The sequence below is a fragment of the Doryrhamphus excisus genome, linkage group LG12, assembly GCF_037039965.1.
Source record: "Doryrhamphus excisus strain RoL-2023G ecotype Guam linkage group LG12, RoL_Dexc_Guam_v1.1, whole genome shotgun sequence".
NCBI classification, from domain to species: Eukaryota; Metazoa; Chordata; class Actinopteri; order Syngnathiformes; family Syngnathidae; genus Doryrhamphus; species Doryrhamphus excisus.
In genome coordinates, this window is record NC_136368.1 from 2,686,213 (window position 1) to 2,704,598 (window position 18,386).

The 18,386-nt window shown below is 43.1% G+C and overlaps 1 protein-coding gene across 5 annotated transcripts; it reads right to left on the reverse strand.

Moving 5' to 3' along the window:
- Positions 1-1,124: 1,124 nt before the first annotated feature.
- On the reverse strand, positions 1,125-17,601 carry cobll1b (cordon-bleu WH2 repeat protein-like 1b). Of its 5 annotated transcripts, none has more exons than XM_058081862.2 (13): positions 17,268-17,601; positions 17,101-17,160; positions 7,873-8,061; positions 7,176-7,380; positions 6,187-6,412; positions 5,976-6,112; positions 4,913-5,146; positions 4,737-4,848; positions 3,531-3,657; positions 3,347-3,432; positions 1,876-2,996; positions 1,489-1,584; positions 1,125-1,419 (listed from the first exon to the last, which is right to left on the reverse strand). In XM_058081862.2, the coding sequence occupies exons 1-12, from the start codon at positions 17,294-17,296 to the stop codon at positions 1,516-1,518; spliced, it is 2,595 nt and encodes an 864-aa protein (XP_057937845.2). In that variant the 5' UTR covers positions 17,297-17,601; the 3' UTR covers positions 1,125-1,419; positions 1,489-1,515. The 5 variants fall into 5 exon arrangements, with proteins under 5 accessions (XP_057937845.2, XP_057937846.2, XP_057937844.2 ...); XM_058081863.2 differs by having other exon boundaries at positions 3,531-3,654; positions 17,268-17,600; XM_058081861.2 differs by having other exon boundaries at positions 3,516-3,654; positions 17,268-17,600.
- Positions 17,602-18,386: the final 785 nt, after the last annotated feature.

Sequence of the window (18,386 nt, forward strand, 5' to 3'; positions counted from 1 at the left end):
ATCAACAATCAAATTATTTTACTTACTGTGAACATCTAAAAAAATTACAAAATATGTGATATACTTATTAAAAAATACCTAAAAACACGTACTAAAAATTTGTGTAAAATGGTAACAAAAATTTTAATACAATGTAAAATAATTTATACTTAGTATAAAACGAATATATAAATATATAAAACATTTTCAAATATTAAAACAAAGTATTAACTTTAACTCAAATATTAACAATGTAATGGAAATATTTAAAAGTAGTTAAGTAGTAAAAAGAAGCACACATTTTCCCCCTGTTGTTTTCATGTTTCATTCATTGAATTGTGTTTTAGCGTCTTCTGGCGGTCAGGTCAGGTACTGCAAGTCAAAGAACGTTTTCTTTTTGAATGGAACTTTATTGACTTGTTATTGATTGCTTCCAGACAAGCAAACTCTGCCAGAATCCTTGTTCATGACGGCGCCAGCGCACAAAAACAATATAGTGCATACATCTTTTGTTTAAAGTGGCATCGCTGGTGTTTACTTAAAGGTTTATGTGCGATGTTAGCTAACGCAGGATTTCACTGTAAAACGAGTCTTTGTGTAAATTAGCCACCATTTTTGTGACGTCGTCCAAGATGGCGTCGGTAGGACAAGGCACAATAACATGATTGTCTCAACGCCAGTGATTGACGGGTGACCTGCAATTAGCATCATTTTTCATCATTTCATATGAAAATACGCCCTCTGGTGGTTGTGGTGATCATACAGTCGTATTAATAATATTGGAATCGTATTATAGCGGTTAATTTCCAGACCCGATTGCTACCATTAATTCAGTGTTAAGAAATTAATATTTTTGTAGTTAGAGCAAACATAACACTCTTTTTTAACACTATTAGAGCCCCCAGTATAAGAAAATAAGTAATCTTAAACTTATTTATGACTTAATATGTTTTAGTAGCAGTAGAGCCCCCTAGACATGAAATAACACCCCTATAGTCACCTTATAGCACCAATATAGCAGATTTGGTCCTGATAATTCAGTCATATATAAAAAGATATATTCTGGCTATACGCTTTAGGTGACTTAGCTCCTTCCTCTTGAAGCCCCCCCCAGGCTTCACTATAGCATGAAAAGTGCACACTGCTTTCCACTTGCCCTTTTATTATTGGCATACAAGTCATACATTTAAATAGAAATGATATTTAGTACCGTAAGCCTGACCTGGACTTTCATAAAGCCAAAATAATCATCCTCATAATTTATAGAAGTCTTCTAATTTGCTACTGAACACAGCAAGTTAGACCGGAACACACAACATCATTAAATGATGCAAATCAAGTCAGGTTAAGACCGAATGAAATGACCCATGAATTATCCACCAAAGCAACACCAGCGTGTTGGGGCGGGGGTGGCAGAGTCCGGGCTGTCTTGGAAAACTCCTGGAAAACAAAACACAATCATCCTTCATGCGTGAAAAGATGACCAATCACAGGCTCCGCTCTTCTTACAGTAGATGATGACGTCTCGAGGCGCCGCTACAGGTGACTCTCCACCGCCATCTCAGCCGGCGTGCCGTCCGTCTCTACCGGTACGCCCCCCGCCTCCTGAATATTAAAAAAAAACACAGCAGCTGGATCAGCTGAGCTCAGGATGACGTTGTAATCATCATCATCACAATTCCACAAAATATGGTGAAATATTTGGCACATTAAAAAAACAGCATAAATTGTGTGTGTGTGTGGGGGGGGCACGTACATGATAAAGCTTTTTCAACAAAAGGTTTGGATATGCATGTACATGTGTACTATGTGTACTGTACATGCATGTACATGTGTACTATGTGTACCTACATACACACACACACACAGTAGATTGATGTAAAAGTCGGAACTGACCTTGGTACTGAAGAGAGCATCTTTGTGAATGAGTGAATGGAGGGGAGGGGGAGGGGAAGTGGAGGGGCAGGGTATGAGGGGGGGGCCGGTGGGTGATCTGGGGCCGTGGGACAAAGAGTGGCTGCGTTTGACGGCGGAGGACACGGCCTGGGCGAAGCGGGACGGCGTTTTGGGGGAGTAAGGCCTGGGTGCGGCAAAGCTCCGCAGCTTTTCCAAGCTTAACCCGAAGCCGGACTCCCTTGATGGGGGGCGGCTCTCCCTCGCCACCCCCATGTCGCTTTCAGGGCCGGCTTGCTGGTCGGCACCCTCCTTCTGCTGTGGTGGAGGTGCAGGAGGTAACGCTGCGTTATGGACTTGGATGGAAGCGGGACCGGTACCCGGACTCTTCTCAGCGGCTGAGGTTACGTAGTACCCGGGAATCTTGTGCTTGGACGTGCGGAAGGAAGCGGTTTTGGGTTTGGGTTTGGTCGCGGGCGGGGTTCTGGTGGCCTGGGGCTCTCCTGGTGAACCTGCCGGAGGTGAGCTGGAGGATTCATGCGGACGTCCATGGACAGTGTCTTGGCTGGCGGGGGTGCTGCTCAGTGATTGGTCCCTGGGTGCGTGGGGGTGCCGCCCCTGCCCTTCTTGTGCTGCATAGGGGGGTGGCGACTCCAGTGTCAGTGCAACTTCAAAGTATCTCAGCTTCTCGTTGGTTTTGGGAGGCACCACGGTGTAGGTGGTCATCCCCACCTTGGGAAGGTAGTCCCTCGTCACCTCGTTGGATGCTTTGGGCTTTGGCTCCGCCTTCACGCCGGCTTCTGGAGACGCAGGAAGGCATGAGGAAATCTCGGAGGCTGACGTTTGTGTCTCCTCCGTGGAAGGCAGAACTTGGTCAGGGAGTTCTTGAGGAACCAGCGTGAAATCCGTTTGAACCTCTGCGTCCTCACCGGCAGGGCGTGATATTGTGCAGATCATCTCCATCTCCTGCCTGGGGGTGCTCCTCGTTTCCTCAACAGATGCTCCTGCATCCCGAGCGGACTCTGGGAGGTCACTCCTTGCATCGTCACGCTCCTCTTCCACACTGGCACCATCTTCACGCTTGGACTCATGATGTTCACCTCCGATCTGACACTCCACACTCTCTGCGTTAGACACAAAATATTAATATATCTGATCTACCGCAACATCCTACTTTCTCATAGCGCTCCCAACATCTACCACAACATCCTACCTTCTCATAGCGCTCCCAACATCTACCACCGAATCAACCTACCACAACATCCTGCACGTAGTGTACATATATACTATATCTTTATAGCACATGTAACACCATATTCTACCTCAATAACCATGTTACCAGAATAAAAGTCATTTTTTCCAACATGTTACACTCTGTGTGTATGCTAGCCGCCCCGCCTCCACCCAGCGTGACCAAGAGATCGTTTGACCGACAAAAGGTCTCACCCTGTTCACGCCCTTGTTCTATGCATACCTGCCAGGTGAGATGATTGCGTGCCATCTGGTGCGGTCACCCGCGTGTGAAGCGGCAAAGCGCTAACAAAGCCGTCCTGAGCGTGCCTGCCAGAATAAGAGCGTGTAAGAACCGAAAGGTCCTGCCAGAAAGGACTGAAAGCCAAAGTCACGCGGTGATGAGATCTTACATGAAGAGTTCGTACTTGCCATCTGAGGACAGATCACCCAGCTGATCTTCCCCGAGGCCGACTTCTGGATCTTCCCTCTGGATGCCAGCGCCTGATGTTTCCTCCATGATCTCCTGCAGCGCTTCCACCTCCGCAACGTCTGCTAACACAACACAGCACTCGGTGATGCTTTTATCATCATCGGCTTGTTGTAGCAATAACCAACATTATTTCACGTGCATGGACTTCACATGCGGCATAACAACACAGCCGCCTTATTATCACCAATGCACATCATATTGGGGATTATTATGATGATGAAACACCATGGCAATAAACCCAAAACATTACAAAAATAATTTTTTTCTAAAAATTTTAAGAAAATTGACAGGAACACTCCAATCATTAGGATGATAAAAACCCTATGAAAAATGGAAAGTTATGAGAATAAAATAACTTTTTTTATCATATCATCAATAAAGACGTTCAAGTTGTACTATGAAGCAAACAAAAGAAGGAATAAAGATATGTCCATGTTTTTGGAACATAAGGTTGGGGGGAAATGTTACATTGGAAGAAGACAAGACAAGGGTGTTATTTGGACCAGAAGTAGTAGTAATATTATGTCAAAAAGTACCATCGTGTTAGTAGAATGGAGATTTTTAAGGAGTTTTTTAACACTATTATGAGAAAGAAGAGCCAATAAAGTCATGTGATGCTGGGGAAGCAGGTGCATATACGCAGTGAATAAAGTCATACAATTGGGACGAGGGAATAAGGTGTGGAAGTGGTAAAGGCAGATGGTAGTCACGGTGCCAGCAGACGGTGTGTAGCATTTATAGCATTTTTGTCTTAATATTTAGTCTGTGTTGTACAATTACAGCTGTTTTTTGCCCATTATTTTTCCTCATAATTCTGACTTCAGTCCCATAAAACAATAAAAAAATTCCTAATATTCCAACATGTTTTCTTGACTCTTTCAACTCCCGGCCACAAGCATTTTCCTGATTATTTATGGATCGTACTTTGGTCCAGTTGGAATACCATTTAGTTCATATGAAGTTCCTCTGCTGACCTGCTGAGTGTGGTAAAGACGTGGATGAGGAGGTATTCTGGTTGCCAGAAGGGTGTGCAGTGTAATGATGGCCATCAGGGGGCAGCAGAGGGCCTTGACGGCTGTGGTGTGGCAGTAAGGTTGCCACCCCAGGCAGGAATGCGTACATCAAAGTAAGAAAAGCAAACCTTGAGTGTTTTCTTGAGGAGGAAGTGTTTGTGGTGTCGGTGGCGGAGGAGCTTTCCGTTTGGTTCTCTTCAGGGACGACTCTGCGGAGGATCCACGGCTCAAACCCGACACCTACGCCACAAACATCATCAGACGCACGTCCCCGCCCACCACCGCTGATGCCCACTTGACCGACCTGTTCAGAGTCCGGCAAGGGGTTGGGTTCCGAGTAGAGTCTCTGGCGGGGGTCGGCGCGGCAGCTCTGGGACACGCGAACGGGCGGCAGGGGCGCCCGTCTCTTCTTGGGCGCCTCGCCGACGGGCGAGGTCGGGCACCCGAACGGAGGGGAGGCGGTGCTGGGCAAGGCCATGCTGAGTGGTCGAGGCTTGGTCACCAGCACCGGGGAAGCGGGGGCGCTGACTGTGGTGGCCTTTAGAGAGCAAACACCCAGATAAGCCGAAGCACAGCACACACAGGCGACCAATGGAAACGCTACGTAAACAAACCTCCCTCTCAACGTCTCTGACCTCTCCATCACCGTTTCTCAAAGACGAGCACATCATGGCTGACGGGGCGGATTAGTCCAAAATTATTGTAAAGACAAGCTATGTGGAGTATTCTGGCCACTAGGCGCCACTAATGTTCTATTTTTCCAGACATGATAGTGAATACTCCTCCCATTCAGTGTGGAAGTGGTTATATAAGAATTGTTGCAATTGGAGAAGGTTAACATCAAGCTAGCATTTTTCATTTTTTATCTTTTTTGATACAATACATCAATACAATTTTTTCTCCAATACATTTAAGCAGTATTCCCAAAATATTAGTACTTAATTTCCAAAGCTGACCTCTTCATTTTTTGGTTTGGTTTAATATTCCAACATCCTCATAATATAACAACAGTTTTTTCTTGTTAGAATGAAATGTTTGACGTTTTTTTCCAGAATATTACAACTTCTCCCCCAAGATAAAAAAAAAATGGCCGTTTTCATTTTTTGGTTGTTTTTCCATCATATGAAAAAAAAACACATTTTGTCTTAATATTGAAACTCCATGCTACAAAAAAAAATTATTCTCATAAAATTGTGACTTTTTCCTCATTGGAATACCATTTTTTCCTCTGTTTACTTTTTTTGGTTTGTATTAAGGATGTCCGATAATATCGGCCACTGATAATCGGCATGATATCGGTCTCGGGATCGTCTCTTTAATGAGAATGGATGTAGCGCACCTAGCACGTGGTTGTGCCACCTACCTACCTGCTCGGGTGTTTTCTTGCTTTTTCGAAACTTGCTGAAGAGGCCTTTGTTTTCCTTCTCTTTCTGATGCTTGTCTTTTCCAGGCGGAACTGCTGCGCCGTGGGTTTGGGGGGTCGGGCCGCCAGGAGAAGCGGCGCCTAGGAAAGTGAGAGTGATAAGTGAAAGCGAGTCAGCGTGCCGTGCGTGGCAGGCCTTTCATGCCCGTGTTTACCTCTGGTGTCTCTTGCGTAAAGCTCCCTGATTGCGTAATCGTTGAGGGAACAGGACAGGTCCAAGGGGGCCGGGGAGCGGGCGTCTCTCAGCAGGACGGTGGTCTCCTCTGCAAATTCACATTTCTCACAGATTGCCGCCAGCAGCTCCGTCAGGGGGACTTGGGGGTTCACCCTGAGGATGGCTTTCTGGCTCTTCTTGTAGTTGATGACCATCCGGACTGTGGCCTGCAGGACGGGAACATACCGTCAAAGCAAACCCCCCCTTCTAGCAGCCACGCCCGGATCCTCAAATGTGCTAACATATGCTATGCTATACATTTCATGTCCTGCAGGTTACTCATAGCAGCTTCACTCTTTGCTCCCATTTTTGCTCTTTATTGTTTTCATTCCACTTTATTGCCATAATATTTGGGTTTTAAATATTTAATATTTGCAATATTTTACTAATTTCTCACCACATTACAATATTATATAATATTTATTATTTAATATTATGATAAATTATTATTATTAAATAATTTAATTATTACATTATTATTAAATTATATTCATTAATTATTTATTAAAAAATTTCCTCATCATATTACCACTTTATTCTCCTAAAACTGCACAAAATTAATTTTATTTGATACTACAACTTTTTCCTAAGCTTCATGTTCCCAAAGTGATCTCTTTGAAAAAAGAAAATTTTTGTCTTTAATAAACTGCCAGTTTATTGTCATAAAATTGTAAGTTTTTGTCTCATTAAGCATAGCATTTTTTCCTGTCATATTTGGACTTTGACAGCCGTTTCCTCCCTCATGACTAGGACTTTATTGTCATGATTATCGTGACATAATTTTTCCCAATCATTTCTACAACTTGACCTGTTTTTTCCAAAATAACATCCTTCTTTAATATTTCATCTCCACGCTACAAAAACGACTTTATTCTTGTGAATGATGATTTTTTTTGTGTTTTCATGTTAAAGTCTACTTTGCTGAGGTACCTCCGGCACGTGAGGACCGCTCTTCTTGTTCTTCTCATCCCCTTTGGCTTTGAGCAAGATCTTCTCGGCATCCAAGCTCCCGATGAGAGCGCTGGGCTTGAGCTTGATGTTGTGCCGGCCGGCCGTCATCAGTTCCAGCGTGTGACTGGACGGGTTGAGGTGATACCTGGCGCAGAGCGTGACCAGCAGGTCCATGAGAGGTTTGCTGCAAGACACACAATGAACCCATATCAACATATTTGCATGTTGCACAGCGGAGGGCTGAAAGCTCTGATAGCGATTCTCTAATGCAAAGTTGCACCACCAAAGCAAATATGGGAGTAAAGTCAACCCTGGAACAATCAGCACTCCTGCTTCGTATCTACAGTACTTCTTACAATGGATATGGGAGTGTAGGACTCGAAGAACTGAGGTTTGTTTTCATGAAATATCATAACATGACTACTACCAGGAGGAGCAGAGGATAGAAGGGGAGGAGCCACCTGCTGTGGCCCATGAAGGTGCACCGTATACGCTCCGAGCAGCCGCTGTGACGCCTTGGAGGTGTGTGTCAGGGGCTGATTAGATTTTGGTGTGCTCCATCACCGCATCATCGTGGAGCATTTGACATGTCTTGAACTCAGGGGAAGTTGATGACGGGTGGAAATTAGCCATTACCAGTAGCCTGGTAGAGAAGGTGCTTTTTTTTTTATTTTACCTGCCGTGAACCGTGGTCATCTTTTCCACGCCGTCCGGCAAAACCACAACCAGAGACAGTTCTTTATGGATGAGAGCGTCCTTGTGGTCCATGGTGAAAGGAGTGCTGCCTGGATACCAGTGGGAGAAATGGGAGGAACCCAAAGGGTCGAGTGCAGGTGGGGACGGGGCTTTGCTCTTGGTGGACACCCTGTTGATGAAAGAAAAGTAGAAATGGCTTTGGGAAGCAGACGCCACAATCAGTGTTTGTGTCCTCCAATCAGGCCTTCGGGCTCCACACAGACAAAGCACCCAGGTTGACATTGGGAACAAGTCACAAGGCATCACACGGAATGGGGGCTGGGGGTGGGGTGGGGACATTTAGTCTGCACCACCTCCGATAAAGCAGCTTCATACACAACCATCACCTTCAATTCTAGACTCATGTGGACCACGCAGGAATCTCTGCAATGCAAGGTCGCACCTCTTAGCAACACACCATTCGTAGGCTAGGCTAGGCTAAGCTAGCTCACAATGCCAGACAGTCATACCGTGACGCCAGACACCATGATGGTGCCGTCACCATGATATGACGGTACAAAGATACCGTGATAAAAAGATACCATTATCACGATAGATACCACAATACAATCACATGATACGGTGATCTGATACCATGACCAAAAGATATGATAAAAATGATAAAATGACACCATGGTGATACTAGCATACAAATCACATTATACAATATAATGATGATCCAACTCCATATGATAATGACGATACCATGACACAATGTTACCATGATACTATACCATGTATGATGACACCATGATGATAGCACGACATTATGTTAGTGATACCATGACGATATCATGACACAGTGATGCTGTGATGATAAAACATCATCATGTTAGCATGATGATACCAGGATACAATGCCATGATAGCACATGATGACATGACATTATGATAGTGATACCATGATAAAAGATATAACTGCACAATGACACAATGATGATACCAGCATGTGACAACGACATTAATGATACCAGGATATGATGATACCTTGATACCATGGTGATGGTACGATGGTACAATGATGCCATGATTATATCGTGATACCATGTTATGATGTTACAACACCATGGTGATGTCATGATATCATGACAATTATATGATGATACAATTATATATGATATATTAGGGATGTCCGGATCTGATCTTCCGAATCAGGATCAGCTTCCGATCTGCTGTATTTTGAAGATGGGAAGATTTGGGTGAGATAGATCGTGTTGATCTGCATGATGTATACTGTATGGTAACTGTACACCACACTGTGGTAACGTCAAAGCTCGTTGTTCCCGGACTCCTGCCACCCACAGGAAGAGGACTGGAATGACATGGGGGACTACATCTTCCTTCCTCACAAGCACGGACAGTAGTAATAGTTGCTTGTTTTCTCAACTGGGAAAACTAAACTACAGCTGGAGGTGCCTCGGGCATGCAGCTCCGACTTTGTCCTGACAAGATGAAAGAAAGTCTTTCACAGGACTGCAGGGTGATTGATCAGATCCCATGTGGGTCAATCACGTGACTCTCACCATCGCAAACAAATAAACAAACACTAGCCAAGATCAACAGGACTGCTTGGATGGGAGCCATCGGAATCATATACAATTCTTTTCACAATAAAATACACGCTAACAAAAGGACACCAGGTCCTGTACACATGTATGTTATCATACTACACCTGAGGTTATATCACCATCTAACATCCATCACCCTCGCTGTGACATGTAACATACACGTGTTGCATGTCACCCGTTAAACATTTTGAGGCCAGGCCTTGAGTTTTGCCAGTGCTCAACTTCTTTAAAAAATGCCAAAAATGGACACCTGAAGCACACCTTCATCTTTCAAGTTCATGGGAGTGTCTTGTTTAGAAGCTTTATGGCAGGGGTCTCAAACACGCGGCCCGCGGGCCAAATGTGGCCCGCAGGACACTAGTTTGAGGCCCCCATCTTGATATGAAAGTTGAATGTTAGTGCGGCCCGCGCAAGTTTGATATGGATGCTGTATGGTATCATGTACCCAGAAAAAATTACTACGTTTGATTAATGTTCATGTTAAAGGTTAAATAACTGTTAATAGTTATCCTCCCTATCCGTGTGGAAGTGGTAAGTTTTTGGCTATTTAAGTTTCAAGGAAATAACTTGAAGGCTACCGTTTAGGTCGCTCGCTCTCCAAGTAAATTGAGTTTGAGACCCCTGCTTTATTGTCATCTTCTTTTCACACTTTTCACACAGCTGAGAATGTATGGAGTTGATGGTTTCAGCTTCATCACGTGGTCAACTCCACCAAATTATGTTGTACTTCTACTCGCCAGTTAAAAGGTGGAATGTTCAGTCAGTAGTGGAGCATCACAAGATGACAACATAGGACAAAAGAATGAGAGGAAACAGTAGCAAAACATAACAAACATGTCTGCTGTTTGCCGAGTGCAAAGTCCTGACTTCAAGGTCCTGCTGGCTTGTTTGGCTTGGCAATTATTTGCTCTGCACGACTGTACTGTATGCTTATTCCTATCAAAGTATACATTCCTGCTCGGAGTAGAAGTACTGTATGTACCTTAGCCTGTGCAGAGATGTTTGTGACAGCCGCACAGCAGAAGGCGGGAGCTGCTGTTGGCTCACGTATTTACTCTTTGTTGTTTTTTTTTTAAAGTGGCTAGACGTGTTGCAGCCTGACTGTGCCTATGCGTCTTTGACAAGGGCTTCCCGGGGAGGCGTGACGCCGCCAAACAAGTCTGTTCGACGGCAGCTGACACGTAGCCCAGTACGAGACAGAGCAGGAAGTAACACGCCCTTGCTGTCATGGTGCCGCCATCCGCCTATTGCAGGACACAACTTCAAAAAATAAGCTTTAAAAAATAAAAAAAGTGAAATTTTTCCTCACAATATTTGGACTTCATACTCCAAAAAATGACAGCTGCTTTTCCCATTTCTGATGTTTTTCTTTCTTCTTGTAATTTTTCTTCTCTAGGACTTTTTTCCCCCAAAATCAAATTTTTCCAAAAACTACAACTTTGTTTAGTTTCATTTCTGATATTATTCAAAGTTAAAAAACAACACCAAAAATCTCAAAGTTGTGGAAAATCAGCTTTCGGAAAAAAAATAATATATGATAATATTCTGGGAAGAGTTAAAAGAGTATATTCCTAGAAGAACGTTTACAAGTTGAAAGAGCCAGACAATGAAAGAAAAGGAAAAAGTCAACATATGAAGAGAAAAAGGTCATATTCTCCCAAGAATTATGATGATATGACGTTCATTTTTGCAACATTCTAACTTTTCCCGCAACCTAATTTTCCAAAAATGAGAACTATATTCTTTGTTTGTTTTTTTTATTACAGCTTTTAAAAAGCCCCTTTTTCTTGAATATATTTCCTAACTTTATGCTGCTAAAATGATGTTTTCGCCTCATATTATTAGGCTTTATTAGTCTCATAAACATTCCAACTTTTTCTTGTTGTATATACATATTTCTGTTCATATTTTGACTTTTTCTTGTAAAATGAGTGCTGATTTGTTCCATTTTTGTTGTTTTTTTTTGTGTATTTCTAAATGTTGCCATGCTCTGGTGTGGACTGCATCATAGAGAAGGCTGTGTGTAAAGAGGATAGCATCTATAGCATGTTGCCCATAGCATCTATAGCATGTTGCCCATAGCATCTATAGCATGTTGCCCATAGCATCTATAGCATGTTGCCCATAGCATCTATAGCATGTTGCCCATAGCATCTATAGCATGTTGCCCAATGGCAGCCAGTCAGTCATTTGCTTGCAAAAAGACAAGGTGATTGCTTTGTGGAGAAACCTTCCAAAGTTCCAATATCCCAGCTGCCACAGTCCCATCCACTGCATTTCTTTCAGCCAAATAAAGAGCAGTACCACTTCAGCGGGTGATAAGAATGGCCCCACAGGGTGAGTGGGGGCAAGATTATGATTTCATAGCGAAAGAAATACCTCATTTTGTCCCTCCCATAGTGAAGAAGTGAGTGCAGTAGCTGCAGGACAATGCAACATTAATAAATACTGTCTCAGTACAAAGTCTGCCTTCGGTGAATTAAGGAAAGGTTCTGCAACTACCGAGCACCAATATTTCAGACATAAGCCCCCCCCCCCCCCAAAAAAAGTGGAGAGCAGGTGTGACGGACATGCTTTACGTTCCTCTCACTTTGCCAACATTTCATTCCACACGCCTTACCTCACTCTGCCTACTCTCAGATAACCTCCATGCTGTCCGGATCTCCCTGTGGGGCAGTCAAGACGGGCCGAAGGCTACGGAGCAGAACCTCCGAGGGCCCCCACCTTAACGCCACACCTGAGCCGCACGATTGCAAACACTCCTAAATCCTGCTTGGCGTGTGTGTTGCTAGCACTCCCCCGCGGTCATGACAAGAAAGGTAAGCAGCTTTGCCTCCTCCCTGTGCAGACATGAACCTGTAGGCGGGGCCAGCTGGACATTCCAAGCAACGTCAGCATGACTATCTATCTTCTCATCGGCACTGAGCTCATCAGGCCTGGGATGATTTCATTATCACAGCACAGCAGTGTGATAATGAAACCCCCCCCCCCCCCCCGGCTTTCATGTCATCAGACGCCCTTCATTGATGGCCTTTGTTTGCTTTTCATTGTCAAATGTCAACTTTGACAAGCCACACCTCACCTCTGACTCACTCCTAAATCCTGTCAGCAGACAACTTCTTCCACATGGAATACAGCATAACACACTCATCCACATGCAATACATAACAGCATAACACACTCTTCCACATGCAATACATAACAGCATAACACACTCTTCCACATGCAATACATAACAGCATAACACACTCTTCCACATGCAATACAAATAGAGTGTGAACCATTCAGCTTGTAGTATCCTACATTGGCCACAAGGTGTCAGTAAGTGGTTGGTGAGACCAGCACCAGACAACAGTAACTACTAATAACTACATCAGAAGAATGATCATCATAATCATAATATGTCACAAACATGCCATTATGATACCATGATATATGATGATACAGTGATACCATATTGATTCCATGGTAATACGATACCAGCATACCATGTGTGGTACAATACAATGGTACGATGAGGATACAATGAAAACACAAGATGATACCATAATACAATAAGATGCTGATACAATGATATCACGGTGCAATAATACAATGATACCATGTTATGATGACATAATACCATATAACATAAGATGATACAATGACACCACAATACAGTAATATCATGATGATGCCATGATACAATACCATAATACAATGATACATTAATGCCAAGATTCCATGATACCATAATATGATGCAATGGAAACGTGATATGGTGATACAATATGTTGATACCATCATATGATACATTGATACGATGATACATTACTATATAGTGATACATTGATGCCATGATACCATATGATTACTATATGGTGATATCATGGTATGATGCGATGATAGTATGATATGTTATCATATGATGATACGTTGATACCATATGTTGTTACCATGATATGATGATACAATACGTTACCATATGGTGATACACTGATACCATGATGTTCTACTTCACCATATAATACGATACCAGATGATATGTATATACCCTAACAGGTTTATAGCATGATACATTGATACGATGGTATGTTACGTTGATGATATGATACCATAATACGTTGATACCATAATGCGATGATACGTTTTCTGATGATGATACCATTTATACCATGATATGATTAACGTAATGATGCATGGAGAGGGTGAACAGACATCGTTCCTAAACTTGATAAACGACGACGTGACTGATGATGATGGCTCTGTTGTTAGACCCAGTTGGGGGTCCATGGTGGGGGTCCAAGGTGATTAAAGATGGATGAAGTTGTCCACTTTGGAACGCTAACCAATACTGTATCGGCTGCAGGTGTGTGTTGTGGAGGGAAGAGGAAATCCAGGTGAAGTGGAGAAGAAGCTGTCATCCATCATGATGAGCATATGGCTATCATGTGACCGTGTGACTTGTTTGGAGCGTCACGGCAGCAGCCACTTGGGATCTAGCTTAGCGTGAGACGTCCTTGTGACCTGCACATGTCCAAACCTTGTAGTGAAAACACACGTGCATCCAAACATCCAAATGGTGTGAGAGTACCACTTCCACACCAATATGGCTACTCAAGCTTTTCTATGCTTTTTGGGAAATGGAGCTTGTAGAGACTTCAGGGATTGTGTGTGGACGGTCAAACTCAACAGATGCTTTTTGTGCGAGTGTGGGGGGAAAATGCTGCGTGTTGGTGTACATGTGGGAGCGGGATAAAGGGGTGGAGCTACAGAGTCACACGTCCAAGTCCCAGGGTGGTGGATCCCAGAGGGAAGGCAGAAGAAGAAGCGGTGGAGCAGCTGCTGCTGCTGCTGCTTTGGTGAGTCCCAGTAAACACAAGCGTCTGGAAAGGCCATTAGCTGGGGTAACAAAAGGACCTCTGGAAGACTCTCCACTTCCTGTGTCCCTTCTTTATCAAGTCCACACTTTGCTTTTTTTTTCCCTTCCATGAGAGCAAAAGTTGAATAAAGAACTTTTCATGGCAGCTGATCATATCATTCACTCTACTCGCATACTCCATGGTCTTTTCCTGACAGACAGGCTGCACTTTTTCCTAAATATTTTAACTCCATCATACTATAATGACATATAATATAATTATTTTCCCTCATCTCGAGTATGATCTGGTCTTGTGACACCCTTGCTGTGTACACACAATTTATCACTACTTAAAGCGGTTTAGCTTAGAATGTCCAGTAGAAAAAGAATCCCGTGTAGGATTGCAAAGCTTTAAGGTGTGTCAAGGCAGCGTGAATAAAACTTGTCCAGGAAGTCAAGGTCAGGCTCTGCCCGCCATTATCGGCATAAATATCTCCTGTAAACACTGATCATCAGATAAACGTGCTGCATACAAAACTGGAATGTTATTGCAGATAAGTGAAAGTTGCTACTAGCAGAAGACAAAGAGCTAATTCATATTGCGTTTCATACACAGTCCAAGAGTGGGAGGCCTGGAACTGTCCCGTCTTGGTTGCTGAACGCTGGTTCTGTCACAAAACCCTTCCGTCTGTGGAGCGGCTCCAAACGCCATCGGGCAAAATGAAAATATTTCATGAGGACACCATCATGAAAAATATTTTGATTACCGGCGATGAATATTTGTCCTCATAAAGCATGTGATTGTGTGCTGGTGAAATAGTCTCTGGTATTTGCGGTCAATGCGTTGGCTCCGGCGTTACGACAAAGACCACCCATTATTCCCAGTCCCTTGGAGCGCTGCCATATTATCCTTTTACGTCCTGTGAGGCGGAACGCATCCATGAGATCTAACATTCCCGTATTCCAACAATCAGCTTGCAGTGCTTCAAGGAAAAGTGCACAACGTATCGCAATCCTTATGTCAGACATCTTTCCCTCTTCTGTGCGTTCTAAAGACATAAAAACAGTTAGCATGAGGATGCTAACAACGCACATAATGGGATACACCAACTAGGTTTTTTGGTGTTATGTCCATGCTGTGAGCACGCAGTAACAGTACATTCAGGGCAACATGTAAGACTTACAGTATTTTGCCATCATTTTAAACATTAGCATAACTGCTAACAGTTGGCTACACATTTAGCAATTGCTACTGCTGCCACATTTCTCAACCCTTTTACAACTCAGTCAGGAAACATAGCATTCCTGGTACATTGTGCTATCATGCTATATGTGAGTATGCTAATGTTAGCATAGTAGCATGTTTTTGCTATTTTATAAGTATTAACAGACATGGGTACTTTGTGCTAACTTGCTCGGTGTTGCATGCTAACCCCTTTTAACATTCCTAGTACATTGTCTTATCATGCTACATGTTAGCATGCCAACAATAGCGTAGTAACTTTTTTTTTTGCAATTTTACGAGTATTAACATACCTAGGCGCGACCATGCTCATTGCTGCATGCTCACCGGTTTTTATAAGTATAACTCAACAATACAGTATTAATGCTGGCTAGTGGTATCATGCTAGCATTAGCATGTTAGCTTATAAAATGTGCCATCATGTTATGTGTTAGCACAGTATAATTTTTTTAGGGTTATGAACATATGCAGACACTATCATGCTAAGTGTTATCATGCTTGCATTAGCCTGTTAGGATGCTAATGCTAGCTTAGTAGCATTTTTTAGCCATTTTCATTAGTATTAACATGGGCAGACAAGCTAATATTTTCTGCAAGATAATGATAGCATTGCGAGCATTAGCCGTTATAAACTTATATAAAGCTTATTGTTAGTGCTAGCATGCTAACATTAGCATAGCAGTACGTCTTCTGACGTCGCCATCATGGTGTTTGATGAGGGTTCATGAGCAACACGTTATTTCTCCCAGTGTGTCCCGGTCCAGACTGTGTTCATGCTGAAAGATTCCAGGGTGTGAAATAGGCTGTAGGGCAAGTGGGAGTGGAAACTTAACACGTGCCAAAAAGGTACTCCTACTCTTCCTGTCACCTCGGATTTAGAGGGAAAACAAAGCCACGAGGCCTCACGTTGCCAAGAGAGCAGAGTAACAAGCCCTGGAAAGTCACTCCTCCTCCTTTCATGATTCCAACCGCTGGAATAAAGTGGCTGACATCATCTCCCTCAACCATAACTAATGAATAATTCCATCCCGTACTCCACTCAACTTCTGCCTACTCTGGTCTTGCTCTTGGCAATGCACTGCTAGGGGCCCAAACTCTTACTACTTTTTCCACATATTTCACACATTATTTCATTGTTGTGTATTATTTCCGGTGATAATAATACAATGTCATTCTTGCCAAATGATAATAGCCAAACGGCTCCCGGACCAGCCCTTGGACTTAGTAAACACATCATTTAAACAAGGGGGGGGGCATCCGCTTCATGGCACGAGTGCTAAATATTTCCCATGACCTCAAACGTAACATATGGTCAAGGCAGATTCTCAGCAGGAAATGGGGGAGGTGTTCAAAGATCGTTGAGAACATCTACAACAAGTGTGATTTCAGCAACTGTGCTTCGTGAAAGGAATGTTAGTTGTGTCAATGACCTTTAGCAACAAAGCTTTCATTGTGAAGGCACACACACACACACACACACACACACTCCCAAATCACGCTGATGTCAAACATCGCTTACCTCTTAGCAGATAAACGATCATCCATCACTAAACTCATCGGCTCGGCCAAATTCACCAGGCTGGACGTGGACACAGAAAAACGGCGTTGTTATCAGGCGTTTTCACGTCCAAGTTGAACAAAAACAGAACCACGAGTTATGAATAGGAAGGAAAAAAGTCGACTTACCGTGAATGCAGCAGCTTTTCCACATCCATGAGTCGTCACCGAACCGAAGCACTCATTCGTCTTTAAGTTGTTAGGAGGACTCCTTTTTAAGGCACCCATTTAAAGCACTGTTTGCGACGTAGTTCCATCTTCTATATCAAACACCGCAGTCTTCCATGACGGCCAGTTTAGCTACTTAAGAAGCAGCTGTGGAAGTGGGGCGTCCCCATCGTCCCTCCGTGCTGGTTGAGTCCATCCCGACGGGGCGGTTCACAAACACAAACGTGCCCTGGCTCAACACAAACCCAGCTCAAGCAACGTACCCTTCCAAATAAACATGTACAAATGTGGAGGGAAGAGGCAAAATGATAGAAAACCACACAAACAAGACTTTATTTTCTTCTTTCCTGGAATGACGGCGTTCATTTGTCAACAGTGACCTCGTGTGGCCGGATTTGGAAACACAACGTACACTCACCAACGAGAACATACGTAAGCTACACGTGCCAACACATACTTCATAGTTAGAACATAAACACTGTATAGTGTATGATAGAAATGCACAATGTATTTTTCCCAAACTTTCTGCTTCTCTTCTACTTTATAAAATGTAGATTTAGATGTAGAATGTCACAGGCAGGAGCCCAAATAACTCCTGACAGGAGAAAGACAAAACACAAAATATATGTATGTATATTTTATTATTATTTTGAAATAATTACAATTCATTACAAAAAAATAGAAAAAATTATGAAAAAATTTTCAAAAAACTGGGTAAATATCTTTTTAATTTTTTGTTATATTAAAAATAAATCCCTAAATCTAAAAATACCCAAGGACCAATAAAAAAAAAAAAAAAAGAACAGCTGCTGCTGTGTTCATGTCAAAGCAGAAGCTGTACTAACTCTACATTTCAAACTTTATCAGAGCTGTCAAATCAAAACACCGTCGCAGCACAAGACGCCTATTGGAACGTAGCTTCTGTTTCGCTATACTTCCTGATACGGCACTCTAAGCATCATGGGCACTCTAGTTCTTCTGTCATGACCCTTTGTTCTGATCGCCCCGTGAGTGAGATAGAGGTCGTAATTGATTAACTTTTACTGTGATCATACTGTGAGCAAGATAGAGGTCGGAGTT